The sequence below is a fragment of the Scleropages formosus genome, chromosome 20 (genome assembly GCF_900964775.1).
Source record: "Scleropages formosus chromosome 20, fSclFor1.1, whole genome shotgun sequence".
Classification (NCBI taxonomy): domain Eukaryota; kingdom Metazoa; phylum Chordata; class Actinopteri; order Osteoglossiformes; family Osteoglossidae; genus Scleropages; species Scleropages formosus.
Window position 1 is genome coordinate 4006643 of NC_041825.1, and position 12427 is coordinate 4019069.

At 40.0% G+C, this 12427-nt stretch overlaps 1 protein-coding gene across 1 annotated transcript; it reads right to left on the reverse strand.

Annotated features, from left to right (window-relative positions):
• Positions 1-4456: 4456 nt before the first annotated feature.
• Positions 4457-11872, reverse strand: ccndx (cyclin Dx). The gene is made up of 5 exons (XM_018734919.2): positions 11796-11872; positions 10327-10534; positions 8007-8222; positions 7242-7565; positions 4457-4618 (listed from the first exon to the last, which is right to left on the reverse strand). The coding sequence occupies exons 1-5, from the start codon at positions 11870-11872 to the stop codon at positions 4457-4459; spliced, it is 987 nt and encodes a 328-aa protein (XP_018590435.2).
• Between the last annotated feature and the right edge of the window lie 555 nt (positions 11873-12427).

Below are 12427 nucleotides of genomic sequence, written 5' to 3' on the forward strand. Positions count from 1 at the left end.
TCCGGCCCAAAGGAGGGACATGGAAACTGTTCCGTTGATAAAAATATGATTTAAAAAAAATTAAGTAGGCTTTAGCACAAATAAATTAAAAATACTGCTGATGTTCTGCAAGTGTGAGATACCGGAGTGTGTTTTCAGGACCATTTGTGTAGCAGTGTAGTACTTAGAAAGGCTGCAAGGGGGAAGCAATGCAGCTCAAGAAAGGAGGACTCAGAAAGTTCAGTCTTCTTACTTCCATCACTTAGAATATAGAGAGTATTGCCATGTTTTCACTCATTTTATTGTAAGTTGGGAGAAATTTAAATGAAGATAAACTGGAACACACCATGGAATTTGTGGAGATTTTGACGTTGAACTCCTGGAGGGCTGCAACATCATTTTCCTACCACGTTTCTTGAAGCTCATTCACAGCAACCCCAATTACATGTTTTTTCCTGTAAAAAAGAAAAACACAAGTAAATGTAAAACATAGACAGTGATTTTGTTCTTTGACTTTCCTTTATTCAGTCTCACTTCATAAACTCCATGACATAATATTCACATTTAACAGACTCAAAAGATTTACTGAAAAACCCTTCTTGAATGCTGAGAAGGATTCAGGAGTTCTGAGGCAAAGGAAATCATTTCATACAGCAGTAATCTTTTAATAAATTTGATCATTTTCAGCATTTTACCCATTTAAATCATACTAATTGGGTATTTTTACATATATCAGACACTTTTGTCCAAAGTGACTTCCAATGAACTCTTATGTAGTGTTATCAGCCCACACACCTTATTCACCGCGGTGACTTATACTGCTAGATACACTACTTACACTAGGTCACTCATCCATACATCAGTGGAGCACACTTTTTCTGTCACTCACACACTATGGGTGAAGCTGAACACCATGTCTTTGAACTGTGGTAGGAAACCAGAGCACCCGGAGGAAACCCAGACAGACACGGGGAGAACATGCAAACTCCACACAGACACATGTTCTTTCACACCACCCAGGCACTGTGAGACAGCAGCATCACTTGCTGTGTCAACATGCCATCCATTGTGTTGCACCATCTAAGAGTTACCTTTCCACAGGGTGGGCCATGAACCAGCAAGCTTAAGGTAACAAGAACCAATCTGTCATCTTCATGTTCCTCCTCTTCCACCTCACTGGAGTTTGCCAGTTGGGCCCCTTTCATTCATGGCTTTGGGTGGGTAAAAACTGTTATAAAGTGAAGTGCATCACATTTTACTTATTCCATTTTCATTAGTTTCTTGTTAAAGAAACTGCACACTCCACCATGGACTTTTTATTTTACTTTAAAAATAATTATTGCTAGTTTTTGGGAGGGCAATCACCTTTATGTCTTCAAGGTGGGTGTTTCATAGCTTTCCCCTGAACAGAGAATCTCTTTCTAGCACCTCGGTGACCTCTTGGAGATACCTGTCAGACACACACACCTGTGTCCTAATTGAGGTGGACAGGTCCGGCAATTAGAGCAAAGGAGGAATATGGGGGAAACGAACAATAAAGCACAGAATTTTGAACTTTAGGCAAAAAGAGAAATGAATTCACTTATTAGGACCTTTAGTACTGTAATCAGTAATAAGACATTTTCACCTGTATTTCAGGAGCAGATGATTTTACAAACCCACTCAATTTGTGGTTAGAAGGGAAGAGAAGAGGCCTTTTAAAGTCGTTACCACGTTCGGTTTCGGTGCCTCCTCCTAAGAGGGTTGCACTTCCAACAGGTGTTTTACCGTGGTCAACGGGTCATTGAAATGCGCAGACACAGCAGGCTGTAGGTCACCGAACCCATCTCCTAAGAAAAAGGAGAGCATTAGCATGATCATTTACCCAAGGCTTTTCTTTAAAGCAACTTACAATGTTAGTCTACCTACAGTTATTTATCCATTTATACAACTGGGTAATTTTAGAGTAATTACCTTGCACAGGGATACTACAGCGAGAGGTAGGGATCAAACCTGCAACTTTTGGGTCCAAAGGCTACAGCTCTAACCACTACACTAGCCACTGTTATATAAAGTTTTCTTTATGATAAATTTAACTTTGATTGATTACTTTATCAGGGGGGTGCGGTGGCGCAGTGGGTTGGATCACAGTCCTGCTCTCTGGTGGGTCTGGGGTTCGAGTCCCGCTTGGGGTGCCTTGCGATGGACTGGCGTCCCGTCCTGGGTGTGTCCCCTCCCCCTCCGGCCTTGCGCCCTGCGTTACCGGGTAGGCTCCGGTTCCCCGTGACCCCGTGTGGGACAAGCGGTTCTGAAAATGTGTGTGTGTGTGTGTGATTACTTTATCCAGACATCTGGCTGTGATCCATAAGGATGCCTTCTGGAATCTACCGAAGCTGAGATACCTGTAGGTCTGGTTTTATTATTTTTAATTTTGCTTTTTTAAAGCTCGGTCAGTGGGACGCTTCAAAATGGCATATTCTTGGCTGTGTGCTCCAACTTCCTTTAAAAAAAAAATTCTAGGAAGGTTATCAGGATTTGGGGGGTGCGGTGGCGCAGTGGGTTGGACCACGGTCCTGCTTTCCGGTGGGTCTGGGGTTCGAGTCCCGCTTGGGGTGCCTTGTGATGGACTGGCGTCCCGTCCTGGGTGTGTTCCCTCCCCCTCTGGCCTTACGCCCTGTGTTACCGGGTAGGCTCCGGTTCCCCGTGACCCCGTATGGGACAAGCGGTTCTGAAAATGCATGTGTGATTACTTTATTTATTTAATTGATATATTTCTCCAAATCAACTTACACTGGTAAGATAACCCTTATTTATTAATTTAAGCAGCTGGGTAAATCTGCTAGAGCAATTTCATTATAAGTACCTTGCTTACAGGTACTATAGCTGGGGATTGAACCTGTAACCTTCAGAGCCAAAGGCAGTAGCACTAACTACTACACTACCAGCTCTCTTAATCCTACCACAGAAGGGCAGCACAGTGGCAGGAAAAATTGAGGACTTTGGAATATGACACTATAAACACACGGGCTTCTGATCGCCGAACGCGGCATCGGCTGAGCAGAGTTAATGAGGGGAGGAACCGGTTTAATGAGAGCTGACATTCGCGCCAATAAAGAGAATGCATCAGGGGTCAGGATCAGAAAAACATGAGTGACGAAATGAAACCAAGAGCAGCACGCTGAGGTTGTTCAGGGATGCACAACATCGACAGCGAGAGAGATAAGGAATACTATCTCCTTCTTTTACCTGCAAAATGTCTGAGTGTAAAATAAATTTTATGGCAAAAACTTGCGTTTGTTGTGTTTCGCTATGGAGCCAGTACTATCCTGAGCTCCACTAACTTTACATTTACATTTATTTAGCAGATGCTTTTTGACAAAGTGAAAATACACAGAAAATACAACTTTAAAGCTTTGAAGACCACTGAGTTGTCTATTTATGTCAAGCTTTTTTTCTTTAGTCAGTGTTTTTGTTCCCATCATTTGTTTTGTGATTTGTATTTTTTTTAAAATTTTGTTTTATTTTTATGATTAAGAGTTTAATATAAAATTGAAAAAAAAAAACTGTGTAAAGGAGGGCTTTAGTGAGCTTGGTGACTCACTCTTAATTTATTTATGGTAGTAAAATTTACTTACAGTCATTTTGTTCAGCAGTATTTTAAACTTTTAAACCTTTGGACAGTAAAGGAGTTGTGTTTACTGCAGATTCATCAGGATTGCTAAATGTAATATTTATGCTCTTTGAAGACTGTATTTATTTATTCATTCATGCATCATCGCTGACTTCTTGTCCCTTGGAGAGTTGCGCTGGTTCAGAGCCTGTCCCAGAAGGATAGGATGTAAAACAGGGTAAATTCTAGATGGGACACCAGGCCACTGCAGGGCAGTCAGACACACATTCATTTGCTGACACAGTTAAAGACTACAGGCAATTTGGAGCCACCGATTCAGGTGGAAACACACATCTCTGGACTGTGGGAGGAAACCAGAGCCAAAAGACAAGGACAGCATGCAAACTGCACACAGACTGAGCTGGATTTGAACCTATGCCTGGTCCCAATTATTTAAAGGTCACAGACAGCCTAAAGCTTTACAAAGTGTCTTATTTTGAAATTTTACAATTTACTTTGAAAAAATATATTTAAGAACATTTAACATGAATAGCTCCACACAATGAATGGTCAATAAATAAATAAATAAATAAATAAATAAATGACATAGCACAGGTACAAAACAATAAATAAAAATAAATAATTAATACACAACTGATATAATCGAATAACATCATAAATTATGCTGACACAAAGAGTTTAAACTTCAAAAATCCACCAGCCTAAACAAATTAGAAAAGCAATGTAACAGTACGATAATCAAAGTTTCTATCCACATGCGTCAACCAATCAATAAATGGAGAAACTATTGATTTGTTCTAGATCTTGATCTCTGACTGGTTTGCACTGAAATGTAAATAGCAAGACATGAATTATTTTCAAGAGCCTCTAAAACTGGATCTCCCGCAGGTCTGTCGGTGTGCCAGCTCTGTCATCCTTCACTTCTTCGTCTTGTTTGTCTCCGTCCAGATCCCACACCTGCTTCTCCCTGCTCCTTAGACGCTCTGTGGAGATGCTGTCTATCAGCTCAGAGTAGTATTGCACCACAACCTGGAGAGGACAGACAGGAGTAGCACCGGTGTAACACAGGAGTAACACGGTAATCACTCTGCCCAGCACAAGCTAAATGTAATACTTGGCTTTCTTGTGTGTGGATATGTGTGTTTAATGTATGCGTATATGAACGGATAGTATGTACTATACACACGCGGTGATATAGTGGGTAAAGCTGGAGCTTTTGTTTCGTGTTTGCATTTTGCATTTTACTAAACATTTAAATACTTATTTCAGTAGTGAACAAAATCTTAACCTGAAAATGTCAAGCTGTAAGAATTTTTTAAATGTCTGGAGTGAATGTAATACACACAAACTACAATATGTGTATGAAATAGGCTAATAAAATATTTACTGCTTTAACAATATTTTACACTAATAGCTGCTAACACTATGCAGGCCCTATGAAAGGGGGGCTACAGGGCCATTTGGCCCAGGCCTCAGCACATGGGGGGGGGGCAAGCCTTAGCCAAGGGTGCTTTATACTATAATATATAAACTAGTTGAGCCAGAGTGTTAAAGCTAAAGCTTTAAATGAAATTATGTCATACATTCTACGAAGAAAGCAATTACATTCCATTCTTTACATTAAAATATTTTTCCCTTCTTCCCAAACAATGAGGGGACCTCACAATATGAAACGGTCCAGGCCTCATCTGAGCTCTGGGCACGTTCCTAAAAAAAAAATCATGTGATGCTAATTTGTTTCATAAAAATAATAATTTCTGTGAGAAAAACTGGGTTGGACTGAAAAATAAAAAGTACAATAATCACCACATGGAAAAACTCATAGCACACCCAAAATTAAATAATTAGATAGCGGAGAACCTACAAAAAACATAATCCACTACCAATGATAAAGCACAGGAATATACTGAGAGAATAAGCAGTTTATCTCATTTTGCTGTTTTGTGTCTTTCAACGTGCTCTTTGACACCCAACTTCTGTTCCAGCATTATTGCCCTTCCATTATAATCTCTAAGAGCCGTTTAACCACCAGAATGTTTCTTTACAGATTTATCTGTTTGGCTAACCCTGTTTAATACAAAAGTACGATGTGTGAGCCTGATTTTTGAAATACAGACAGTCCCCGATTTATGATGGAGTTACGTTCTGATAAACCCATCGTAAGTCGAAAATGCTTTTAATACACCTACTAAACTCCCTAATATCATTGCTTCTCATCCTTTAAGATGGTCAAGATCATTGATTGCCAAAGTCCAAGTTTATGTGCGTTGGCCATTAGGGTCTTGCTGCCTTCATGCTGGGCAATTACCTTGAGTTTCTCCTCAACAGTAGTTGCCTTCCTCTTCTTCTCACCAGTAGCAAGAGACACAGATGGGTGTTTTGTAGATATGATAGATGCAAAAAACACAACGTAGATATGGGGGGATATCCAAAAAAATGTTGGCAACACAGAACACTGTAGAGTATTGATTGTATACACGAGCGACGGCATAGCAGACTGGGAAATGCAGATTGCTGCCCAGCTACCCAGCATCAGGAGAGAGTATTGTACTGCATATCGCTTGCCCGGGAAAAAATCTGTCCAGACTGCTTGTCTTGAGCTGTACCTAGCAACACAGGGTGCAGGGCTGAGGAGGGAGGGAACAAACCCAGGATGGGATGCCAGCCTGTTGCAGGGTACCCCAAGTGGGGCTTGAGCCCCAGACTCGCCACACAGTAGGCACTGACTGAACCCAACGTCCCACCACAACCCCCGGGAAAAAGATCAAAAGTCAAAATTTGAAGTACGATTTCTACTGAATTCATATCGCTATCGCACCATCGTAAAGTCGAAAAATCGTAAGTTGGACCGTCAGGGACCGTCTGTAGTATTGTGTTATTCCCAAATCGCACTGCCAAAAGTTCCCATTGTGTAAATTGCATCCCTCCGCTAATTATTCCATTATGTCCAAATTGCATAACAGAAACACATGTTATTGTAGAAGTGGTCAAACACCTATCTCTTGTTAATTAGTCTGTATTCATTCCTGAAAAACAACTGAACACTGGAACTCTTGATGATGAAATTACATATTCCAATGAAATTACTTGTTTATTTGTTAGTTACAATTCGTTCCAAACCCCATGTGTCAATGGTGCAAAAGAGGATGCCAACACAAACAGGTGGATAAGCAAGCCAGACCACAGAGCGCTGAACTGCAGCTGAGAGCATGGGCGCACGGTTCCCACAATGCAGTGCATCTCACAGTCACTCTCACACATCCACTTGGCGCAACACTCAAACAGCCTCAGCCTGTCGTGCTGGACTACATGTCACATACCTGGATGGGATGTAGCAGTTCGAATGAATGAAAATCTGGACCGATTAATGATCAGTGAACTTTCACGTCTGCAGCCGTGTCTCCTTCTCTTAATGTAATGCATAAATTGTACTTTTGCTGAGATGTACGTCGCTTTGGACAAAAGCGTCTGCTAAATGAATAAATGTAAATGTAATATCTGACTGGACATAGAAAAAAGTGACTACTGGGAGATTAAATGTCATAAATAAATGTATTTCCTATATCTATGTCCTTGTCCTATGTATATTTTCCCTTCTATAGATAAACTTGTATATAAGAATCACACCTTTAATTCTTTTCCAGGAGCTCACCTTCTCTGTTTGACAGAGTCCAGCCAATAAGGTGGTGATGGTGTCCATCTCAGGAGCCTTGTTTCCCAGGGCTCTGCATGCAGAGCTCAGCGCTGCAGCTGCAACCAGTGATGGAGGTGTTCCTAGTAAATGTGCATCGCAGACACACAGGGCAACCAGTGTGTCGCTAAGGCTACGAACGCTTGACAAGAATCCTTCTGTGTGTCCCGTCCTTTGTCCATCCTCATTTTCCGACAGTGCTGACAAGAAATGGGGAAGGAAGTCACTGGCGGTTACAGTGGCAACATCCCATCTGAGCGTTGCGAGGACAATACTCTCCATATCCTAGAAGAGAAAAGTAAAGAACTATAAACAATGTCTTCATGGCATTGAGCAAATTCACAGATGTAAAATATGGTTTCATATGATATAAAGGTGTAATGTTATGTATAAACATTTACAAGCAAGCAACATCAGAACCATAGTCACACTGATATTTACATTTATATGATGCTTTTTTCAAAACAGCTTACGATTATTTACCCATTTAAACAGCTGGGTAATTTTTACTGGAGCAACTGAGGACGAGTACTTTGCTGAAGGGTACAACATCTGGAGGTGAAACTCAAACCTGCAACCTTTGGGTTAGTGGTTAGCAGCTCTAACCACTACACTATCAGTACAATACATTCAGAGGAAATCTGGTCTAAAATAAATGCCATTTTCAGAACGAGTGACTGAACATAGTGAAATCAGGATGCACACATAATATGTCAATAAACTTGCCAATAGGTGTCCCGGCAGAAAGTTGGAGTTTGCAGCCTTGCTCAAGTAGCCTGGGCTCACAGCTTTGTTGCCTATGAGTTTGGAGGCAATGAGAATGCAGGCTGCGGTCAGGCAGGTGGGTGAGACTGGCAGAGACAGGCTGGTGGACAGGTAGCGGTCCAGCAGTGAGACAGCAAGAAGAAACACAGACTCTGCACATCTGTGCTCACGGCACACCTGCAGAGACCATGGAACAACCGTGGTATAAGGACCTTGAAAGGTAACAGTGTTGTTGAAGGCATATTTTGATATAATGGGAAATATTCTGTTCCAAAGTCTAGAGCGGACCTGATGGACTTGTTTTTAGTATTTTTTCTCTTTATCTAGAAAATCATTTCTGCTATGTGCACAGGTATAATGACTGCCAATGCCTAAGATTAAATATGTTCCTCAGGGTTCCGTTTTAAGGCCAATAACTTTTCCATCAAAGCAATAAAGATACATTTCATAATGATATTGACACACAAATACATTTATTGATAAAACTGACTCTGCAACTAGCATAACCAAATATCACAGTCAAAGTCAAAGTCAGCTTTATTATCACTTCCACAATATTTTTTGAAGGTCCATTGGAGTGAAATAGCATTTCTCCAGGACCACAGTGTGACGCAGATGACAACATGTACAACATATACTACCACAATAAATAGAAATGCAAACAGATTTTAAAGTTGTAGTGCAGAAAGTGAGTTTTTGTGCAATAACTGTTTGGAAATATTTTATTCAGATTAAAAACTTTACGAATTAAAAGCATTAAACTTGAAAATGACAGAAGTCCTATTGTTCAGGGACATAAGGTGAGAGTTTACTACAATCTGCTATTATCTGGAAGGGGCTTAAATTAAGTTGTGAACAATCAGGAAGGAATTTAGACATTTTTATAAGAATCTACTTTTCAACAGTTGCCGAATGCTCTTTCTGGAATATATTTTTTGTATCTTAAAAATATTGTAAAGTTGAGGTAATGTCACTCTGTTGAAGATACAGAAACATGGATTCATCACTGAAAGTCTGTCTATGGTAATTCCTTACTCTTGGGGTCCCAGTACTGCTCTGGCCGTGTTACTGCAAATTTGTTGCAGGAAAGATGATTACTAGAACAGCGAAGTATAACGACATTATGTCAATTTCAGGGCCCTGAATTGGATTTCGCTGAAGTGTAAGACAAATTTTGTTGTTGTACTGCTTACTTGCAAGTCTCTGAATGGTTTAGCCCCTATTTATAATTCTAAATTAATTAGTATAATCAAGATAGAGTATAATCTTTACTTGCTGAATACTGGCTCCTGCTCATATCACCTCCTTATGTTGCTCTTCACGATACTTTGTGTATGAACTGTGTCTCCTTTCTCCCCTCTCCCTTGGGTTTTTTTCTACTTGTTTTTTGTTATTATTTCCTTCACAATCTTTTCATTGCCCTCTGGCTTCTCCCAGAAACTTATTAACTTCATATTGACTTTGAATGTCTTCCAGTGCTTTTTGAACAATTCTATTAACTATTTTAAACATTTATGTTAATTATTATTAAGTTTTTATATAAAGCGTCTATGAAGCAGCTTGTTTGAAAGGGGTGATATGGGGTGATGTGCGGCAGGGCTGAATTTAACTGAAGTTGTGCTAAACATTTATAAATATCTATAATATTATTCCACTGAATATTGCAGCTTCTACTAATTAAATCATGGTCAAGTCATTCTACAGAGTGTCATTCAGATACATTCAGGGCAGCTATAGACTGACATGCAACCACAAAGTTACTGAAATTTCCCTAAGTTTAATTTTCAAAAATTTAAAATTAAATTTTGTTTGTTTTTTACAATCATTATCCCTTCACTTACCTGACATTTTACTCAAAGCAATTTCGAGTTTCAACTATTTTTTAGCCATTTATACAGCTGGACATCCAAAAATAAAATAAATCAAAAGAAGTCACTGTCAAAAGATTAAAATCAGAATGCATAATTATAAATGTATTAATAGAAAATGTTTTCCTAACACTACACCATGTACAGGAGATTCTTGAGTCGCATAACTGTTTGGTCAACGGACATTTAAAACTGAACACAACCGAAAGAGCAACTACAAAACCATATAAACATATATTTATGCGTGCAGCTTTACGCTGATAGCGTTCATGTTTCAAAGAGAGAAATATATCCTATAAAATGTAATATACTTTTGCAAGAATAATGTCTAACTTTTGCTGTTTAACCAAATTAAATATGATTTACCAGTGTAAAGCACTAAGTTCAAGCTCATGCGTGATGAACACACATACCTCCAGCGTCCACTTTGCCAGAGCCTCCCTGGTGTCTGGATCTCTCTGAATGAGAGTGATGTAAAGAGGAGAGGGCAGGTATTTCTCTTCTAACTGCAGCAGACCTTCCACCACACGCTTCCGACACACACCGGGGCCACGCAGGACCTCACTGGTCTCCTCGCTCCACAGTGACACAGACATCCCAGATCCAGGGACACAGAGGAACCTGGAATAAAGGTGGAACACGAATGTCTGCAGGTAAAAGTAAAGGCTCTGGAATATATTTGTCCAAGTAGGAACTGCCCTGGCCTCTCTACTGTACTTGATCTCTTGTGTCACCCTTTAAGTACCTTTATTTTTGGTCTGTTTGCCAGGGGTGTGTGTTTAGGCCTGCCAGTGTGAGCCTCCCTTGAATTTAATCGTTCACCTTTTGTGTCACCCATTTATATAGGGAGTGGACTGAGGAGAGGGAGGGGTTAACATAGGCACTGCTGGGCGCAAGAGAGGGAGGGAATGGGGAATAAGGAATGAAATACCAATAAGTGGAAGAAAAAAGAATAACCATTGTGTCCATTCAATGGTAGCATCAGCAAGGAAGACAGAAAGAGACAAAAGAGGGGCGTGTTGGAGGCACGAGAGGGAAGGTACAGTGGATGAGGAAGAACAGATTGGCACTGTGAACTGAGAAAGCCGAAAAATGAAAGGACAGACAACAAAGGTCACCTCCAAATAGTGACAATGGGAATGAATAACAACAGGGACTTACAGCACATTCGGCAGGAGGGCAGGAATAAAGTAGAGAAAAAGTGTTGCCCTTAATTAATGATGTTTAACTCTCACCTCAATCAGTGTGTGTGTATATATATAGATTTTTTTTTCAGATATAGATACGTACAGAACCTGAAGAATGGGAGATAAAATTTTGTTGTATTAATTAAATGCTATTTCTTAAATTAATTACTTATGAAAACACATGTGAACATTTGACACGCACAGCACACAAACTCAGACGTTAACGACAGAAAACATACCTAAAACTCATTTTCAAGACTGAAGTTCATTAAGGGAACAGATATAGAGTATTTACTATTGTTGGAATAAAAAAGCTACCTACGAAACATCTAACAAAAATGGGGTGGTGATGCATCATTCAATACTCCCCTGATGTATAAGGCAATAAATTTATAGTAAATGTGTTATTATTAAGGAAGGATTTTTAATAATTAGTTCTAATATTACCATTTATTTCTCGTTTTTAGCAGAAAAATTAGGTTTTGGTGCCCCTGGCAATTGCCCGGGTTCTCCTAATGATAAAACTGGCAATGTACAGAAGAATTTCAGCTCAATAAATGCTGTCCTTCTGTGGCTGCCGATTACACATGCACTTCTGGGAGCCTCTGAGGAATTTCATTGTCAAAGCAATCTGTGCCCCTCTCCCCCTCCCTCGCGGGAGCAATCTGTCTATCTGCTGCGGGCCGAACAATTACAATCGGAAGGGCAGGGTGGGGCGTGCGAAGCCAATGCTGGCGGCAGGTGGGTCAATGAGCCACACCAGCTCCCTCATGCCTGGCTGTCAGACACCAGCTTTGGGCCTTATGGCCTATTGTGCGTGCACACAAACAGGAACACTCCTCCAAGCCTTGCTGCCGGTCATGCAGGGGTCAAACTCATCAGAGGTCCTCAAACTGGAATGGTTGACCCACAAAATATCACTTAACTCTTCTTTGTGTTAAAAAAGGAAAAAAAAAATCTTTTTGAGCACAGTTTTACTGATATCCTTGTACTCTATTTATACTGTATAGCATTACTGTATGCAGTCATTTTAGACCTAATCGAAAATATGCTTTTTTGTGAGACTCCAGAGTTGTTTTATTGCAATATGTTATTACGGTGTAATGTTAATTATCAAAATAAGTCTGTAATTTAATCAACAATAATACCACAATCTGTAGTAATTTCTAACACTTCAAGTAAATTCTTAACTACTCTCAATTATTAATAATGTGCCACAGTTATACAGCAAAGGACATAAAAGCTGTTGGTCTTTGTATGAAATCAAATGGCATTTGAAGCTGTGGACCATAATTATTTTGATTTGCATGGCCGATGCTTTTTCTCA

Coding starts and splice junctions, on each gene's coding strand:
- ccndx (XM_018734919.2), bottom strand. CDS start 11,872: ATGAGGGAGCTGGTGTGGCTCATTGACCCACCTGCCGCCAGCATTGGC. Junction 8,223..10,326: donor TGGCAAAGTGGACGCTGGAG/GTATGTGTGTTC, acceptor TGGTCTCTGCAG/GTGTGCCGTGAGCACAGATG. Junction 7,566..8,006: donor TTCTGCCGGGACACCTATTG/GCAAGTTTATTG, acceptor TTTCTCTTCTAG/GATATGGAGAGTATTGTCCT.